The following is a 19,110-nucleotide window of genomic DNA, read 5'->3' on the forward strand; positions in this document are numbered from 1 at the left end:
GAGCCCCTATGGTGTGCCTACAGAGCCCCTATGGTGTGGGTACAGAGCCCCTACGGTGCGGGTACAGAGCCCCTATGGTGTGCCTACAGAGCCCCTACGGTGCGGGTGCAGAGCCCCTATGGTGTGCCTACAGAGCTACGGTGCGCGTACGGAGCCCCTATGGCGCTCAGGCTTGCCCCGCCACCTGCTGTCCCCGGATTCCTGTCAGATGTCCGGGTGCCCAGCCTGACTGGGCATGGCCCTCCTGGAAGCAGTTTCAGGGCCAGTTCTGATCTTGGGTGGGGATGGAGAGCTGGTGTCTGGGCCGCTCAGAGCTCAGGCCCCACACATCGTCAGAGTGACCTCACCAGCTCCAAGTGCCCCTTTTCCCTCAGTTTCGTTATTTGAGAAGTGAGGAGGTCACACCAGGCTGGACACAGTGAGGGGATTTCAGTCCGTGTGTCCCCCTGTTGCCCGGGGTGGCTTCTTGCGGGGTGAGTTCAGGGAAGCTCTGGATGTAGTGAGCGAGGCCCCGCCCAGCCTCTTGGTGGGAGTCACTGGCCTCACAGCTCACTGCAATTCAGAGACCTGCAGTGTGAAGATTCTTCCAGATTACTGGATGGAAGGGACTTCAGTGACCTCATGTAAGAAAGGAAGTCACCCACTGGTAGCCTCAGAGAGGGAGCCTCTGGCAGTCTGGCTCACAGCCGGGGCCAGATTCAAACTGTATCCAAGAGCAGCTGCTGAGAGACCCACCTCAGTCCTGCAGGAGTCCAGGCTCTCCCCCAGGCCCCCAGGGAGGGTGTTTCCACCTGGTACCTTGGGGAGATGTGGCCAGAGCTGCTGGAGGGAGCGTCTACCCCAGGCCCAGGGCAGGTCCCATGAGGCCGAGGCTGCACCTTGCTGTCCAGGGGGCTGCAGCTGAGACCTGTGCAGCCTCCCCAGTGCTAGTGCCAGCATGGTGCAGGAGTCGCAGCTCCAGGAGGACATGCAGGCTGCCTGCCATGAGGACATCCCTCTGCCGTTTGCAAACCAAGGCCCATGGGTGCAGAGGGAAGCGTGCCGGTGGGAGATGGACTGACCAGTGGTCTGGACCGAGCAGGCAGCAAAGGGCCCTGTGTGCTGAACTGAGCTGCTGGGACGTAATGCACACAGAACCACAGAACGTAATGGAGAAGAATTCCTTGCTCTGGGAAGCCTGGGTAAGGGTGAGTGGGAGATAAAGAAGCCATCAGAATGCTGCTGAGTCTGGTGGGGGTTGCAGGTCACCGGAAATAGCTCCTCCCTAGTTTTACTCAGATCTTCTTGGCAGGGTGCATCTTAGCATTTGTAGAATGCACCAAGGAATGCCTGGGAAGGGCATGGGGGCCCTGCAGGGGCCACAGGCTGGGAGAGGAGGGGCTTACTGCCTTGGGCCCCTGGACACAGGTAATGCCTTTGCCTCAGGTGGCCAGAAGTGCCTGTAGGCTTTGCAGAAAGCTACTGTTCCTTTCCTGTGTGGGTGTGTGACTCCTGGACGGTTGCCGGAGATTGCCCTGAGGCTGGGGTGGGTGCCCGTCCTGGAGCCCCCATCCCACAGTGCTCTTTGTCCGTAGGATCTGCGCACACAAGGGTTTGGTTGTTGAACCTGGAGACACACATTATGGTGAATCCCAGTGTTGACTGATTATATCATTAAGTGGGTCACATGACACAAAAACCACACGTTCTGAATGTACAAATTCCATCCCAGTGCAGGTGGAAATTTGTATTAACCATGGCTTTCTTCACATGGCTTCATTGCAAACAAACACTTGGTACTTTGCTAGTACAAGGTCCTTCCTTGGTGGGGAGGGGTGTAATCCCATGTCGATGTCTGGACGAGGAGAAAGAGGAACTTCCCCTCAGCCAGTGGATGAGACTATCCAGGCTGCTCCACAGTGGCCACAGAGAGCCCCCGGCACCTGCTCGGGGCAGGAATTGGTGGCTTTGGCCACCTTGCTTAATTGAGAAAGTTGATGTTTCCGTCAGATCTTCTTGTGTTCGCACATGTTACTTATTCTCTAAGAAGTCAGTGAAACTTCACCCAACTTTAGAGGCTATAAAGAATGAGGTTATTTTCTGCCATGACATATTTAAGCTGAAGCTTCCCAAGCCGTAACAGTTTTAAGAAGTGACATTTCATTTTGAACACCAGCCTGCCACCTCTTTACTCCTCATGACAGACTGTCACTGTGCAGCACAGCAGTTAGTTGGTTCCTGAAGTACCAGAAAATTCCCAGGTTGTGAGGAGTGTGCTGCTGGTGGGGTGAGATGTGCGACCCGGCGGGGGCCTCGGCGGGCACAGGCGGGAGACCCGGGCCAGAGCCCTGTGGGGTGAGCGCCATCCTGGCCAGGCCACACAGCCGGGGCAGCTTCTTTCCCTTCTGCAAGGCAGTTGGCATTATCACGGATGTTAGCATAGGAAGTTCTAGCAGGACTAGTTAAAAATGAGGGAAAACATGGTGTTTTCTCATTGTCTTTTTCATAGTAAACTAAAGGAATCATGCTTGATGAAGGCTCAAGTGTAGTATGATTCAATCGGGCATGAGACTGTGCTGAGGTCTCGGATGTCTCGGGCCTGGGGTCAGCTTGAAGAGATTCATAGGCGGGTCTCGAAGCCCATGCTGCCGGGAGGGCCGGGCTGCTGACGTGGACGGGTACAGCTCCCTGGTTCACACAAGACTTGGGGTTCCCTCCACCGTGGAATCCATCTTGCTTTCACAGGATTTGGGGACTATGAAAGCTCTTCTCTTCTAATGCATTCCCGTTGTCTAGAGGCTGGGGAGCACCATTTGATTTTAAAGGAACAGCCACCGTCCTGCCAGCTCCATAGAGAGAGCAGAGGTGGCCTCATGTTCTGAGCAGAGGGTGCCATGGTATTTCTGACCAGGCGGGACCCTGGCTGGACTCATGAGATTGTGTGAGTCCACAATGTGCTTGTCAGAAGCCAGGCGTCCTGGAGTTAGGGTCAGATTCCCATGGTGGGTTTCATTACCCTCCTAGAGACTGGCGGGGTCCCACCCTCTTGGAAGTGCCCACTCAGACACTGCCAGGTGCCTTGGAGGTAGCAGAAGCATCTCTTGATGGCGAATGTCCATTGTGACCTGTGTTGAAGACAAGGTCTGTGTGAGAAGGTGCACTGGTACCTACTGTGTCCTGATGACCTGGGAGTGTCGTGAAGGCAGAGCAGCCAGTGACCTTCTGAAACCAAAAGAGCGGCTGCCCACTCTGCCTCCTGGCTCCAGCACGGGGACGCTCCAGGGTTCTAAGGCCTAAGCTGGCTGCACTACCTCCCGCCCTCAAGGACGATTGGCATCTCTGGCGTGCTCAGGCCCCTGCAGCCTTGCCAAACAAACAAACAAACAAAAACAACTTGTAATTTTTCATTTTATCTGTATTTTACCATTAAAATGTTTTTCTCTACACAATTAGCTACAGGACGCACAGTGTTTAGCCTGTGGCCGTGTCTCCCAGCTCTGCCGTGCACCGTGCATGTACACCTGAGTGTACTCAGGTTTGCACACCCCCTGACACTGGGACATTGATGTCATGGAATCTCTTCATATAGATTTTTCTTTGGTCTGCAGTGACATGGCAAGTAGTAAAGCCTTTTATGAAACCTCTTAAAGAAACAGATGATAGTTACTAAGAAGCTTCCAAAAAGACTTTTTTTTTTTTTGAGACAGAGTCTCGCTCTGTCGCCCAGGCTGGAGCGCAGTGGCGTGATCTCAGCTCACTGCAACCTCCGCCTCCCGGGTTCACGCCATTCTCCTGCCTCAGCCTCCCGAGTAGCTGGGACTACAGACGCCTGCCACCATGCCCGGCTAATTTTTTTATTTTTAGTAGAGACGGGGTTTCACCGTGTTAGCCAGGATGGTCTGGATCTCCTGACCTCGTGATCCACACGCCTTGGCCTCCCAAAGTGCTGGGATTACAGTTGTGAGCCACCGTGCCCAGCCCCAGAAAGATGTTTATAGGCTCATCTTGACAGTGTTCTGGTATCACAAACCAATTGTCAGTTAGAGCTAGAGTTGGTTTAGCTAAACTGTCGGAATGGATATGGGAGTGGCAGTTATAATCTGGAAACATTGTTCCAAAGTGCTTTAAGTTCCAGGGAATTTTTGGAGCAATTCGTTAAAACTGTACACATTTACGTTTTCTGCCCTTTTCTCTAGGTGTGATCTATTTCTTTCACACACACACAGCAGTTTGTATGTTAACTGCTTGCTGACTGATTTCCTGCTTGATTGCACAGATTCAAAGCAGTGCATGAGCTTCAGAACAGCGTTTATCTTCCTGCATTACTCATATTTAGTTCCATATATGTACCACAGAGAAGAGTTCAGAAAAGAAAACCAGATTTTATGTTAAGTATGATTTAGAAATGGAGACAGGTGCCAGTTTATATCTCAAAATGGGTGATTTAAAGACCGGTGAACAGATTTCCTTAGATGTCCGTCTGCTTCTGGGATCTGATGTGTAGGCATCTTCACGTTGGTTTTATAATGTGCCACGCGTCAGGTGTTATTTCGATGGCTATGCTGAGCCCTTTAATAAGATGCACGTGCCTGGGGTGCTTCTGGAACCTTGCCGCCAGGGCTCATGCTTCGACCATCCCTAATTCCCCAGGGCTCTTGTTGTTAGAGTATTCTTTACAACCAAAGCATCATTAATCAGAAAGGTGCTCTGCGGTGCAGGGCCGGCTCCGATGACAGTAATAAAAACCGGCACACCTCCTGTTCCAGGACCCAGACCCTGGAAGTCTGTGCCTAAGCCAAGACATGAGCAGCGTTTGTGGAATGGCGGCTTCAGATAGAAAACTTCTTTCAATTTGCAGGCCTGGTTATGTAATTCTAATGCAGAATCTCCCCCTCGGTGTTTGCATGCGTGTAGCCGGGTTCACAGAACTTTAGCCACAAACAGGAGTGTTTCCCTTTTTCCAGGGCTCCCGTGTTAGGCCCCCACCAGGAGGCTTTGGGGTGGCGTTTGGGAACGCCGTTTGGATCCCTTCTCAGTTTGACATCCCAGGTGGCAGCTCCAGTTTTGTTTGGTGAAACGATTTCAATGTAACAGAACCCCTTTCAGTTGTGAGAGCAGAATGAACTGAGCTGCACTTGACTGTCTTGTGCTGGATGTGACCCAGCCGAATCCACGGGGAGACCCCTGGTTACAGCGGGGACCACGGGTGGGGTCTCTTAGCCGTGGCCCTTTATACTTGGTGAGCATCAGCCACACCACGTGGCCAGGTTTATGATCAGGTGATAGGGATGAAGTGTTTTTGACACATGCTTTTCTTTTTTTAAATTAAAATACTATCTCATGCCTGATTTTGAGGTGGGCTGAGCATGAGTCCTGAGGATGAGAGGGGCTTCCCCAATGCCCATAACTTATTCCCTGTTCAGAAGGGAGATTGCAAAGCTAGTTTTCATCTTGTGATGTCTTTGTGGGAGGTTGTGAGGCAGTCAGACACAGTCCTCTTCCTCCCCCAGGTGAGCCGATCTCCCCCTTCACACAGACCCGAAGCCCAGGCCACAAGGGACCTGGGCTACCTTGTTTGTAAACAGCTTACAAGGAGGCAGGTGATTTCTCCCTTTTAGCCTGTTCGTTTTTATGTTTTTGAGGTGTGGTCTCACTGTGCTGCCCAGGCTGGTCTGCAACTCCAGGACTCAGGCGATTCTCCCACCTCCGCGTCTGGATAGGTCGGACCGCAGGTGCACGTCACCACACCCGGCTAGTCTGTTTCTGTGTGTTTTCATTGCACAGGATACCGGCAGTGGAAATGGTTAAGAGGGAAAGACACAGAGCTGCAAAGATGGTCCTGGAAGGACGGTTTTTAGACCTGACAGTTTTTAGTGCAGCAGGCCTGGAAAACGACTACCAGTAGGGGAAAAAGAAGACAGTTTCTGTTTCTGGGTCTCTTCCTTTTAATATGGCAGGAACTGGCCTCTGGAGCCAACTGCTTAATTCAGAACATTGTTATTTAAATGCCATTCATGTTAAAAGGGAGATGAAACGAAATTCATTTTTCCAGAGGTCTCCAAATAGCCATGAAAAATCAGTTTTTTTCTGCCACCAAGTACCATCAGCCACTCATGTGGTTTAGGTGGATGCCGTGGTGGTGCCGGGAGCACTACCAGCCTGTGGGGCCGTGGGCTTGTGCTTCGCCGGAGTGGGAAGTGGGGACATTAGGAAGCCCGACTGTTGAATCGCTTGGGCGTCCTAAATGTGGGCTGTGTTGTCATCCCAAATGTGGGCTGTGTTGTCGTCCCTGTGCAAGCCCGAGAGGCAGACAGCACTGAGTCCACTGGATGCCTGCTTGTCTGGTTGCCCCTTAGACTATGGTACTCTCAGCGACACGGCTGTCCCATTATGTGCACATGCCCTGTTACAGCTTTTGGAGCCCCCCTTAGGACCGACGGTTTGAATTCTGGAAGTCCTAAACGTTTGGGTCTTCCACGTCGTTGTTTATTCTGCAGATTCGAAGCTGGCGTGTTTGAGTTAGACGGGACACTGGGGCTGCCCGCTTTCCTTTGATGGTACACCGAGGGCCTCTCTGCCCCGTGTGTTCCCTGAGGTTCCAGTGGGCTGCTTCAGGGAAGGAGGGCCGGGAATTCCTCTCCGTAAGACAGGCCCCGTTTTATGCAGCTGTGAACCTTGTGCTTGGGTGTAGTAGGTGGTCGGCTCTTTTCTTTTCTCCTGTTCACAGCACGCTTATAGCCAGAGCAGACTCTATGATTTGCCTGGAGAGAGCTTGCACACACATTGTCACACTGTCTCTGGTGGTTGTGGCTGCAGCCTCCCAGACACCTCTCCCTGTCCCCACCCTTGACACGCCTGGAATCCGTGTTCTCCCTCGTTTCTCCGACTTGCATCCCAGGACTTGGCCCTCACGGCTCCAGGAGGTGCTGAGGCAGCTTCATCTCAAAGCCAGGTCCTCTCCCTCCTGGTGACCTGGCCACCACCTTCTACGCCTTAACGCTCTGTGCTGCTTCCAGCGCCAGTGCCTTTGCCTATGCGCACCTGCCTGCCTCAGTCTCTCCTCTCCTCCTCCTCTCCACCCAGGAAACTACAACACTATCCCTTCTCTCTCAGCACCTCCTCCAGGAAGCCTTCCTGGACTCCCCAGGACATCCAACCCCTTGATACAGGCTCTCATTAATCCTGGCGTTCTCCTTCTGAATTCCTATCTCAGTTATCATTGCATGATTCATATAATTAGATATTTTGTTCAACATATATTTGCTGAGAAATCGTGGGTGCCAGGCACTGTTATTCTAAATGCTGGGGATACAGCAGTAGATCAGCTAAGACTACTCTGGTTTGAAGAAAAACAGGAATTCCTCAGAACACAGACTTGAAACCAGCCCAACTTTCCTGTTCTCACACAAGGAGAAGCCTAGCCAGCCATGGAGAGCTGCAGTGGTATAGTGGCCGTGGAGAGCTGCAGTGTGTAGTGGCTGTGGAGAGCTGTGGTGGTGCAGTGGTGCTTCTCTGAGAAAGTGATGTCTGAGCATGGTTGTGAGTGGGATGACAGTGGCCACTGTGCAGGCTGGGAAGGAGACAGTGGTAGCACGGAGGCTGTGAAGCGAGAGCGAGGCTGGAGTGTGAGGGGCAGTGGCAGGGGGAGCAGGGCCGTGGGTGCGATGGGGTCATGGGGGACTGAGGCCAGAGAAGGAAGTGTGGCCCTGCTGAATTTGGGACCATTTGGGCTAGGGGGCCCCCAAAGAGACCTGCCGTGTGGAGACCAGCCATGGAGAACCGTGGTGGTGGAGTGGCCGTGGAGAGCTGCGGTGGTGTGGCCGTGGAGAGCTGCGGTGGTGTGGCCGTGGAGAGCTGCGGTGGTGGAGTAGCTCACAGTGTTGGGCCCTGATCTGTCAAGGCTTTTGGCCTTTTCCTCATGATCACTAGGTGGTTGCCACAGCTCCAGCCATCACATCTGCCATGTCAAGGAAGGAAGGGTAGGGGATGGTGCCATCTGACTTTAGAAAAAGTATATGAAAACAAGAAATCTCTGCAGGCTTCTCCTCACTGTGGCTACAGTTGTGACACATTTGCTGCCTGTATTGGAGCTTACATTCTAGTGAAGGTGACACAACAAGTAAGCAAATCACGTCACTGTGATTCCAGGTCATGTAAGGAAAATAAGGCAGAGAAAGGGGTGGAGGTGGTGACTGTTTTCGGCGGCTTCTCTGAGAAAGTGACGTCTGAGCATGGTTGTGAGTGAGATGACAGTGGCCACTGTGCAGGCTGGGAAGGAGACAGAGCGGTAGCGCGGAGGCTGTGAAGCGAGAGTGAGGCCGGAGTGTGAGGGGCAGTGGCAGGGGGAGCGGGGGCGTGGGTGCGATGGGGTCATGGGGGACTGAGGCCAGAGAAGGAAGTGTGGCCCTGCCAAATTTGGGACCATTTGGGCTAGGGGGTCCCCAATTTTTTTGGCACCAGGGACCAGTTTTGTGGAAGACTAATTTTTCCACAGATGGGAGTGGGGGGATGGTTTGGGGATGAAACTGTTGCACCTCAGATCACCAGGCACTAGATTCTCATAAGAAGCGTCCAGCCTAGATCCCTCCCATGCACAGTTCACAATAGGCTTCACACTCCTATGAGAATTTAATGCTGCCGCTGACCTGACAGTAACGCCCGCTCACCCGCTGCTTACCTCCTGCTGTGTGGCCCGTTTCCTAACAGGCCACGGACTGGACCCCTGGTTTAAGCCATATCCACAGGAAGTGTTTTCTCATCGTGATGGAAATGAAGGGAAGATGTGATCTGATTTACTTGTGTGTGTTTTCATTTTATTCTAATCTTTATTTTTTTAACTCACAGAATTATTTTACACCTCAGTTTTTATTCAGAAAAGCATTAACCATCATTTGTTTTGCATATAAGACATGGTGAGATCACAATAAGTGGAGAATGTTTGCCATTGTTTTTCTACTTGACATCAACAGTGTAACATATTAGCTTTTTTTTGTATGTTATATTTACCCATGTATTCATAATTTTGGGTACTCTTTATTTCTTTGTATAGCTCTCATTTTTCTCTTTCCTTTTTTTTTCTTTCTTTTTGTGGGGACAGGGTCTTGCTCTGTTACCCAGGCTGGAGTGCAGTGGCACTATCGTGGCTCACTGCAGCCTCGACCTCCTGGGCTCAAGCAATCCTCCTGCCTCAGCCTCCCGAGTAGCTGGAACTACAGGCACATGCCACCAGCCTGGCTAATGTTTTTATATTTTTTAGTAGAGCTGGGGTTTCACCACATTGCCCAGACTGGTCTTGAACTCGTGGGCTGAAGTGATCCTCCTGCCTTGGCCTGCCAAAGTTCTGGGATTACGGGTGTGAGCCACCATGACTGGCCCAGATTGGATATTAATACAGTTTTTTTCTCCTTGAAAAGTTGACTCGTACTGACTGTAGAAAGCTGAGAGAATGCAGATAAAAAAGGAATAGTTTAAATCATCCTACCTTATTTGATTTTTTAAAAATAAGCTGATTTTGGAATAATCTTAGATTTTTGGAAAAGTTGCAAGCAACGTACGGTGTGGTTTACTTTTTGTGGGTAATTTTTCTCCCCCCAGGAGATCACATTTGTCTCCTTCCAGTTTCTGGCACCTTAGCCCAGTGGCTCCTGTGTAGGGGTGCTGAGGCGTCGGTTAAACGTCTCTTGATCGTTCCTGGTTTGTTTCCCGTTATTTGGTCTCCCTTCTGCTTCTCCCCTGGTTGGGTTTCTCCTCACTTCTCAGTGGGTTATTTCCACAATCGACCTCGGTTCTGGTCCAGTCTTGACAGAGCTGCCAGAGGGAGCCTCAAAATGCAAACCAGCTGCATCTCCTCTTGTTGAAAACTCTGTGGCTTTTCAGGGAAAAGGCAGCCAGCAGGACCGGCCTGGCCATGGCGGCCTCAGGGCCCGAGGGTGGCTGTGTCCCCCACGCCTCTCCAGGCACACCAGGCCTCATCCCCCAGCTCTCGTGGCGGGTGCCTTCACCCTGGCCTGCGTGGCTCCTCGCCCGGTGGCCCCTCCCCATAGTTCAGTTCTCTGTGTAGGTGTCAGTTTCTCCATAAGCTCTCAGCTGCCCACACTCTCCCCCCAAAGTGTGGCCCCAGCCCTGCGGAGTGGTTCCCTAACCGCCGCTCTGCCCACCTCGTGCTAGCCTGGGTGTGGGCTTGCCTGCTGGCTCTGGGCTCAGGCTGGGGTGCTGTCAGGGTTGCAGGGGTCACAGTGAATCTTCATCTTCCGTGGGCCAGTCCCCTTCCCAGCATCCCTCCTGGGGCTGTGGGTCTGGCCTCCCCCGTTGAATGGCCCTCTCTTGAGGTTGTTGGGCATTGGTGAAGATCCTGATGGGATCTCATCACTGGAGTCAGACGTCTTTCTTCCTGGGTCTGGGGCATGGCGGTATTACTGTGCGGGCTGTTGGGAGAGGGTCCGTTACCCTCATGGCTGCTTGTGACCTGTCCGGGCCACCACTGTGCCAGCCTTTGTGTGGCTGGTATTGTGGCTTCTAAGTTGAGCCTCCTGCCTGGCTGGGTTGCGATGGTTTCACTCCTGTCACGTTTTCATGCTATTGAAACTCACTTTTCTCACTGCCTGATTTCTGGCTTTTGTGGGTCCCTCCTGGTGTCCGTGATGCCCCCATTTAGTCTGCAGGCATCCCCCCACCTCTCTGCTGGCCTGGTATGCACACCTGCTAGGTCAGCCCTGGGCATCGCATCAGAGACGCTGCCATGCTCGATGGCCTGGGGCTTCTGTCCTGTAGAGGCCTCAGCCAGTGCATTTTAGGAATCGGCACTAAACTAACCTCTACTGCTGCCCACAGAAGAACTGTGCCAAATGCTCTGGTTGTCTACAGGAAAAAAAGGTAGTATGAAGGTTTCAGTGGCATATCAAATTCCATTTCTGTGGGCCTCTGTGGGAGGCTTGCTCTTAGCTGGGGCTGGTGGGGGTGGGGGGGTGGGGGTTTGTGGGGGTGGGTTCCAGCTCATTGTCGTGTTCAGGTGAAATGAGGCAGGGCTTTATTTTGATCCTATTTAGGTTGTAAGCAGGTCTGAGGAATTCACTTCCTCATGCTTCACATACCTAAATAATTAGCCAGTTGGATATGGACAGGAGCTGGAATCTGTTGCTCATTTGTAAGTCAGATTCTGAACTCATTCATTATTGCAGTTATAAACTGGTTGCCTTTTTTCGGTTCTTGGAATGATTTGGATGGAGCTGACCTGGTCCCCCCAACTCCCTGCTTTGTGATTGATTCAGTGTGTTCCCATGGCTTCAGGCCACCTTTGCTGGTCAGGGCAGCTGGTTCCGAGGGCTTGAGGCCAGCCTGCCCTTTGGATGAGAGGCCCATGCCATGATGCTGGTCATGGGGATAGCACCACAGGGCTCAGTCGGGGATATGCCAGAGCTTTAGGGTCCCTTGGGCCAGCAGCTGGGGTCCTTGGGCATTTCCTGGGTGGCGGTGCTCTCTGGGGTGCAGAGTTGGTCATTCCAGGGCGGGCAGTTCACTTGGCCACACCAGGTTTGGCTGGAAGCCTTCTCCACCACATTCCCAACCACTGGCCTCCCAAGTTTGGCTTCTTGTGGTCAGGGCCCAGACCCTGATAACCTTGAGGACTCCTCTCTCCTGGAGGCTGTCGGGGCTAAGCTACCTGTGGCTCTCCACCGCCCTGCTCCTTCCTCCGGGTGGGGGACACCCCATCCCCCATGCCCCTCCTTCAGCTTGCTGGGATTCACCCCCAGTGGCCTTCCAAGGCTCCTACCTTTCTCCCTGGCCCTGTCTGTACACACTCCAATGTCTTCCCCTTGGCTGACGCTTGGATTGGGGGTGAACTTGAGGTGTGGTCTGTGCAGAATGGCGTGACAGCCCTTCCAGCCCGTCACGGTGTGTAGTGCCCAAAGCCCTGGCCGTGGCCGTCTCAGGTTAGACCCTCAGAGTGGCACTGTCAGGTAGAGGAGTCAGGGGTCTTATTGATGAGGAAATAGAGGCTTGAGAGAGGAGTGCGCAGCTAGTGTCTGACCAGCCCACACATGGGGCACTCCCCAGTCCGAATGTCTGCAGTGCAGCTTCAGGCGCTGATGTGGGCAAACCCTTCCTCTCCCAGGCCGTCCCTTCCTGCAGCTGCTCGGACACTGGCACATGTTGGCGGGCGTCAGCACCAGGGCTGGGCTCCTGCCTGGGACTCGAATCGGGAGCAGGTCCCACGGAGGCAGAGCAGCCGAGAATCAACGGTGGCCATAGCCACCACATCCTGTTTCCAGGGGCAACGGTGGCAACAGTGCCAGCTGCCCTGCCTGCTGTGCCTGGTTGCCCCACAGATGTTTCCTGAAGCTTGATTTTGGCTGTGATTGGAGCCTGGCCAGTTCTGGTTCCTGCTATTTTCTGAGCCTGCTCCTCCAGCCTTCCCAGAAGTTCTTTGAGTTGTGGAGCAGCCTTTCAGTAAACGGCATTTGTGCTTAAATTAGCCCGTGTCAGTTTCTGACACCTGCTGTTAAGAGTGCTACCTGATGCAGGTGCTCGGGGCTGGCCAGGATCCCCACCTGAGTCCGGAGCCCTGAGCCCAGGCCTCCTGACTCCGACAGCCTGCAGCCCTGCCCGAACTGGGATGATAGAGCAGCAAACGTGGCTCCATGGAGAGCGAAACCCAAGCTGGGCTGTTTACTGCCAGTCTGCTGGGAGCTTTGACCCACCATCATGCAGGGCGAGTTTCCAAGAAATGGCGAGAGAGCATCCAGATTTCTCACGTTGCCTCTAGAGCCCTGTTGTCTGACCAGTATCTTCTGTGAACATACTTTGGGAAATGCTCTCATGGACGCTTGGCCTGGATGGTGGTCACACTGGTAATTCAGTTCCACAAGTATTTTATGAGCCCCTTGTGTGTGTGATGCGTGCTGTTCTTCAGGGAGCCCTGAGCAGAGCTGCCAGCATCCTGCCTGAGAAGCAGTGGCCCGGGATGGTGGGAGATGTCTGCAGGCGCAGGGCGGAGGCTGGGGGCCAAGATTGTGGCTCTGAGAAATGGAGATGGGAGAGAAGGGGAGGCAGTCACTTTGGAAGAATGGGCGGGATGGTGATGCTTTGAATGAGACTTGGGGGAGTTGGGGCAGCGTGCTCCAGGGGATGAGATCAGAGGTGAAGGGGGTTGGGCTAAAATGTTGATCATGGTGGGAATAGCAGTGATCCCCAAATCCTGCAGAGCCTTTGGGAAGCCTGGTCTTTGCATACGTTCCCTCTAAACTTGTGCCGACATTGTGATTTGGTCTGATTTATCCTACAGACAAAGATGGTTGAAGCACCAAGAGTGATTTTCTCACAGCAAAGGGACAGAGGGCGGGAGGCCGTGATTTGCACCCCCTGCCTTTATCTGGCCCCTGCCACATGGTAAGTGGAAGGCAGGTGGCTCCTTCCACAGGGCTCTCTTTGCCCTCTCGGGAAGCCTGGTTTTTACCCTTGAGGCAGCAGGGAGGCTGCAGGGTGAGATGTTGAAGGAGTGTGATGTGGGCAGAGCCTCTCTGATGGGGCATGGTTTCTGGCACATCCCATTTCCATATTCTGGGGTGATCGAATGGGATCCGGTTCAAATCCCTGTCAGTCTGCACAGAAAAGGGGAGGTTGTGCAGGCGGCTCTGGAGTGTGACAGTTTAGGATTGAATCTTGAGAGTAATGCTTCTACAAAACACTTGTGTAGTTTGCAGTCCGCTGCCCGACCCTGGTCCCTTTAAGGGACATAAATGCACCTCTCTCTCCTCGTTCTTGGAAAGACAGATGAGAGAACCAAAGTGTGGCCTTAGAAGCATGTGTAAGACACAGAAAGGAAAGATCAGCTGGAGTGCTGGTGAAGGGTTTCACAGGATAGGAGACCAGGCAGCAAGGTGCCCAGCGGACAAGCAGGGAGGGGGCCTTCAGTGAAGGCACAGAGATTTGGGATGCATGCGGGATTCAGACCTGCTTCATTGTGGAAACAGAGCAGGAAGGTGCCAGTGAGCTGCCCTTCCAGGGGTCAGCAGACCTTTCTGTAGAGGGTTCCAGGGGTCTGCAGGCCTTTTCTGTAGAGGGCCAGAGAGTCAGTGTTCTGCGCTTGCAGGGCCACACTGCCTCTGTCACAACTGCTCACCTCTGCCATTGTAGCACCGAAGCAGCAGGAGATTGTGTGTAAATAAATGAACACAATTGTGTCTCAATAAAACTTTATTTACAAAGACAGGTGCAGTGAGTGAGCTTTGCCCCACAGGCTCTAGTCTGTTGCCCCTGCTCCAGCCCCTTGATGTAGGGAGCCCTTGCTTTGTTGTTCTCAGTGAACTTTGAGGGCTGATGGTTGGGTTGGAGTGGGAAGAGCCCAGGTGTGATGGGAGCCGTGAGGATGGCCTTCCTTGAGTAGCCACGAGCTGCTGTGGGTCTTCCTGAGAAGCTGTGGCAATGGGAGGACAGAGGTAAAATAGCAAGACCCAGTGCTTAAGGAGGCTGAAGAGGGAGGATCGCTAGAGCCCAGGAGTTCAAGACTGCAGTGAGCTGGGATTGCACCGCTGCTCTCCAGCCTGGGTGGCAGAGCAAGACCTCGTCTCTTTAAAAAAAAAGAAAGAAATGTACAAGTGTAAAGGTAGCCTATAGATGTGTTCCCCTGTATTCCCCAGGCTCTATTCTTCTGCCTCCTGAGCAGCTGGAACTACAGGTGTGTGCTATCACACCCAGCTAATTTTAATTCTTTTTGGGCAGGGTCTTGCTACGTTGCCCAGGCTGGTTTCAACTCCTGAGTTCAAGTGATCTTCCTGTCTCAGCCTTCCAAAGTGCTGGGATTATAGGCATGAGCCACTGCACCCAGACTTGTACATCTCTTTAAATGTAAATTAAATGTGCTTTCCACAGCATTAGTGGAACACCCCAGCATTGCTTATCCTCTCCGGGCTGGCTCCTAACACAGGTGCCATGGCGTAGGTGCTGAGTTGAATCTCTGTTTTTTGTAAGTCATTGCATACATGCTTCATTCTAAAATGTACTTTATTCCAAATATTGAACAGTTTGTCTTCGGGATTTATTGTCTGTGGTAGTTGTTTTATTAATTGTTTTAGTAAAACAAAGTTAGCTTAGTTGTGGGAATTATTTAAAAGGAGCTCTTACCAGGTCAGCTTCCTTTGGTGTTGCGTTGGTTAAAGATAAACGAGAAGAATTGGGATATAGTAATTTTAGGAAATAAAAGGAGACTGTAGTATTGGTTGGCTGCTCTAGGTAATGGTGGTGATTTTCTGTCTTCAGAGTAACCATATTGTAAAAATGATGCATCATGTAATTCCAAAAATGAGGAAGAGCTTTGGAATATATTTTGTGTCTTAAATAACCAGTACTTCTGTTGTGTGTTTTATATACGACCAGCCTCTTACATATACACTTTGTCTTAAAAATTATTTCTGTTTAGGTACTTGGAAAAATGGACAAGGCTTGTGAAATGAAACACACCACACTGGACAGCCCTTTGGGGAAGCTGGAGCTGTCTGGTTGTGAGCAGGGTCTGCACGAAATAAAGCTCCTGGGCAAGGGGACATCTGCAGCTGAGTAAGTATGAGCCCACGTGATCCTGTATACCGCACATGCTGAAGCAACCGAGGAGTATACGTGATAACGGCTTGTTTTCCATTGATCACAGGGTAACGCATAGCCTTACCCCCACAACTGCAACCACGAGTCCGTCTCTCAAAACAGCGTGCTGCGACGGCTCCTGCATTTGCAGCTTCCCTGTGTGTTGCCCAGGAGCTCTCCACCTCCGATGAACCCAGGGCCATTCCCTTCATAACCCTTTCATTAGTAGCTCCAAGATGTTTGATTAAGGTGTACGTTTACAGAGGAGTTGGTTGGTGATGAGCATTGAACATTTGGGTTCTTCAGCATATGTCTCTGGAAATTTAGAGACAGGGAGATGCAGGATTAATCTTGATTAAAAAAAAAAAAAAATCCAGACCAGCGTTCCCTGTTCCTCCAGAGTCTGCCAGGTGAGTTTCGTACTAGGACTGCTTGATGTTCTGGAATCCCTTAACCAGGAGTCCCACTTGCCTTTTGAGAGCCGTGGTCAGACCCTTGGCGAGGGTGTGGCTGAGGATGGCCCTGCCAGGGGGAAGGGCCCAAAAGCCCCTTTTCAGCATGACTTTAAGTTCTTGTCATTTCTAAGAGCGTACATGTTTCTCTTTTTGTGAACAGCTCCCACTATATTTCTCTAATTGCAAAAACGTAACAAATGTAAAGCATTCCTTAGTGTTTTGCTTTGAAATGTAACATTTAATTTCCTCTGTTCATTCTATTAAAATTGTAGCTCTTGTTATTTCTGACCAAAGAAGAAGAAGAAAAAAAAACACCCACTCCTATGCTTGGTGTTTCTCTTAACTGGCTAATAAACACAATGCCAAGAACATTAGATAAAGAAAATACATAAGAAACATAAAAATTGATTTTAATGGGCCCCTGTCCGAGACAGCCATAATGAGCACAAGTGCAGTCATAAATATCAGCACTCGCCTCCGCTGTCGAGATTTTTCCTGTAGAGCTGCACGTTACAATCAATATAGTCTTTTTGAGACCAAAAAATAAGCAAACCTTTGAACCATGTGAATATACTCTTTTCAGTTTCTATGAGAACCATCTGGCTGTAGTGTTCAGAAAGTCACAGGCACCAAATAATTTGTAGGGGAAAATGTCATTTTGTCTTTTAGCATGTTCAGTTGCACAATAAATCATAGAAATTATATGTTGGTTTTTTTTTTTCTTTTGGGAAAAAGTAAAGATACAAAGTGAATTTGGGGAAGATAAAGGAAAACAAAACAAAACAAACGTTATAAGATATGTTTAGTTAAATGCCCATTGTGGATTAGGCAAATAGGATGAAGACGCTTAATTTTGAATTTCTACTTTATGAACTTTCTGAATCAAGTTAGGATCAGGTTCAGGTGTAAAAACAGCCGTGAAATAATGCTAAATCCTGAATAGGATCTGGCTGATTGCTCTCATGAAAACGCACCTGTAGACAAACCATGGGAGCTGGGGCTGGTGCCTTCATGGCCCCTGGGAACTTGGGCTCCTCTGAGCTTGGGGTCTCCAGATGGTGGTCCCTGCCCTGGTGCTTCAAGACAGCTCCTGGGCCTCTGCCACAGGTAGGGGAGAAAGAAAGGAGGGATGGTCATATATGGGCTAAAATTAGGTGTCCTGTGAGTAAGGAAGGAGTGGGATTTGGGGGGCAGCCAGCAGTATTTGTGTGTAGTTAATTTTAGTGGGGGGAGCATTTAAAAGTTTGAGAATAGTATACAAAGTATATGAATAGTCAATAAGTTTAACATTTTATCATTTTTTAAATTTAGGTAAAAATTACATAGAAGTCAGATTTCAAGTGTACAATTCATTTGACAAAAGTGTACAACCGTATAACTACCGCTGAAGATATAGAACATTCAAGATATGGAACATTCCAGAAAATTTCCTTGTGCCCCCTAAAGTTAGTCCTCTTTGTGAATTTTTGTTTCCATTTCTCCAGAGTAAATTCCTGACTGTGGAATTGCTGGGCTGGATGGCAAATGTATGTTTAACTTGACAAGAAATTGCCAAAACTTTCTTCAGAGCGGGATGATCTTAAATTTCCACTAGCAGTGTGTGAGTTTCAGTTACTCCATGTTCTTGGCAGCACTTGGTGGTGTCAGTTTTTCAGATTTTAGCCATTCTGGCTGGTATGAAGTATATCTCATTGTAGTTCTAATTTGCACTTTGCTGATGACTTATCCTGATAAAGTCTTGGCCATTCCTGTGTTTTCTTTGTGAAATATCTACTCAAGTCTTTTGCCCTTTTTTTTTTTTTTATTTCTTTGAGATGGAGGCTTGCTCTGTCACCTAGGCTGGAGTGCAGTGGTGCAATCTCGGCTCACTGCAACCTCCGCCTCCTGGGTTCAAGCAATTCTCCTGCCTCAGCCTCTGGAGTAGCTGGGATTACAGGCACGCACTGCCACACCTGGCTAATTTTTGTATTTTTGGTAGAGATGGGGTTTCACCATGTTGGTCAGGCTGGTCTCTAACTCCTGACCTTGTGATCTGCCTGCCTTGGCCTCCCAAAGTACTGGGATTACAGGCGTGAGCCACTGCGCCTGGCCACCTTTTGCTTATTTTAAAATTAGAGCTTTCTTGTTTGTGTTTTTGTTGATGTTATTGATTTGTGGTTCTGGATGTAAGACTTTTGTCAGATGTATGTATTGTGATGATTTTCTCACAAGTTGGAGGCCTGCTTTTTTGTTTTTCCAATAGTGTCTTTTGATGAGTAGAGGTTTTAAATTTTGAACAAGTCCGTATGTCTTTTTTCCCTTTATGTTTAACACTTTTTGTCTTCTCTGTAAGAAATATTTGTCTACTGTAATGTCTGAAATAAATTCTCCCGTAATTTCTTTTAAAAACTTTGTAGTTTTTTTTATGTTTAGATATATGTGATCCATTTTGAATTACCTTTTTGTGAGGTACAGAGTTTATTTTTTCCATGTAGCTATTTAGTTGTCTTAGCATCATTTGTTGGAAAATAAAAATTGTCTCCTTCATTGAATTACCATCAGTTGACCAAGGGTGTGTGAGCCTGTTTCTGTTTTGCTCTGTTTGGTTCAGCCTACCTTTGCCTGTTCTATGCCCGTTCCATGCTGGCTTGGTTAGGTAGCTTTGTGATACATCTTTTGTTTTGTTTTGTTTTGAGACGGAGTCTTGCTCTGTCGCCCAGGCTGGTGTGCAGTGGTGTGATCTCGACTCACTGCAAGCTGTGCCTCCTGGGTTCATGCCATTCTCCTGCCTCAGCCTCCCGAGTAGCTGGGACTACAGGCGCCCGCTGCCATGCCCGGCTAAATTTTTGTATATTTAGTAGAGACAGGGTTTCACTGTGTTAGCCAGGATGGTCTCCATCTCCTGACCTCGTGATCCGCCCACCTCGGCCTCCCAAAGTGCTGGGATTACAGGCGTGAGCCACCGCGCCCGGCCTGTGATACATCTTGATGCTAGGTAATGTGAGTCCATGAATCCTCTGAATTTATTTATTTTTGAATGGTTTGGCTTCTATGTCTCTTAAGTTTGCCTATTACTTTTAGAATTCAGGTGTAAATTTCTGCAATGATTCTTTTTCGGATT

General features: G+C 50.3%; 1 protein-coding gene across 3 annotated transcripts in view; it reads left to right on the plus strand.

Annotated features, from left to right (window-relative positions):
* The window catches only part of MGMT (O-6-methylguanine-DNA methyltransferase), a 306,952-nt gene that overhangs the window by 57,050 nt on the left and 230,792 nt on the right, over positions 1–19,110 (plus strand). For 2 of the 3 annotated variants that reach the window (XM_003816271.5, XM_034931711.3), the window contains exon 2: positions 15,395–15,531. The exons of the other annotated variant lie outside the window; for it this stretch is intronic. In XM_003816271.5, the coding sequence (XP_003816319.1) occupies positions 15,395–15,531 (137 nt within the window). The remainder of the gene's footprint in view (positions 1–15,394; positions 15,532–19,110) is intronic. 3 annotated transcript variants of the gene reach the window in all.

This window comes from Pan paniscus, chromosome 8 (genome assembly GCF_029289425.2).
Source record: "Pan paniscus chromosome 8, NHGRI_mPanPan1-v2.0_pri, whole genome shotgun sequence".
Taxonomy (NCBI): domain Eukaryota; kingdom Metazoa; phylum Chordata; class Mammalia; order Primates; family Hominidae; genus Pan; species Pan paniscus.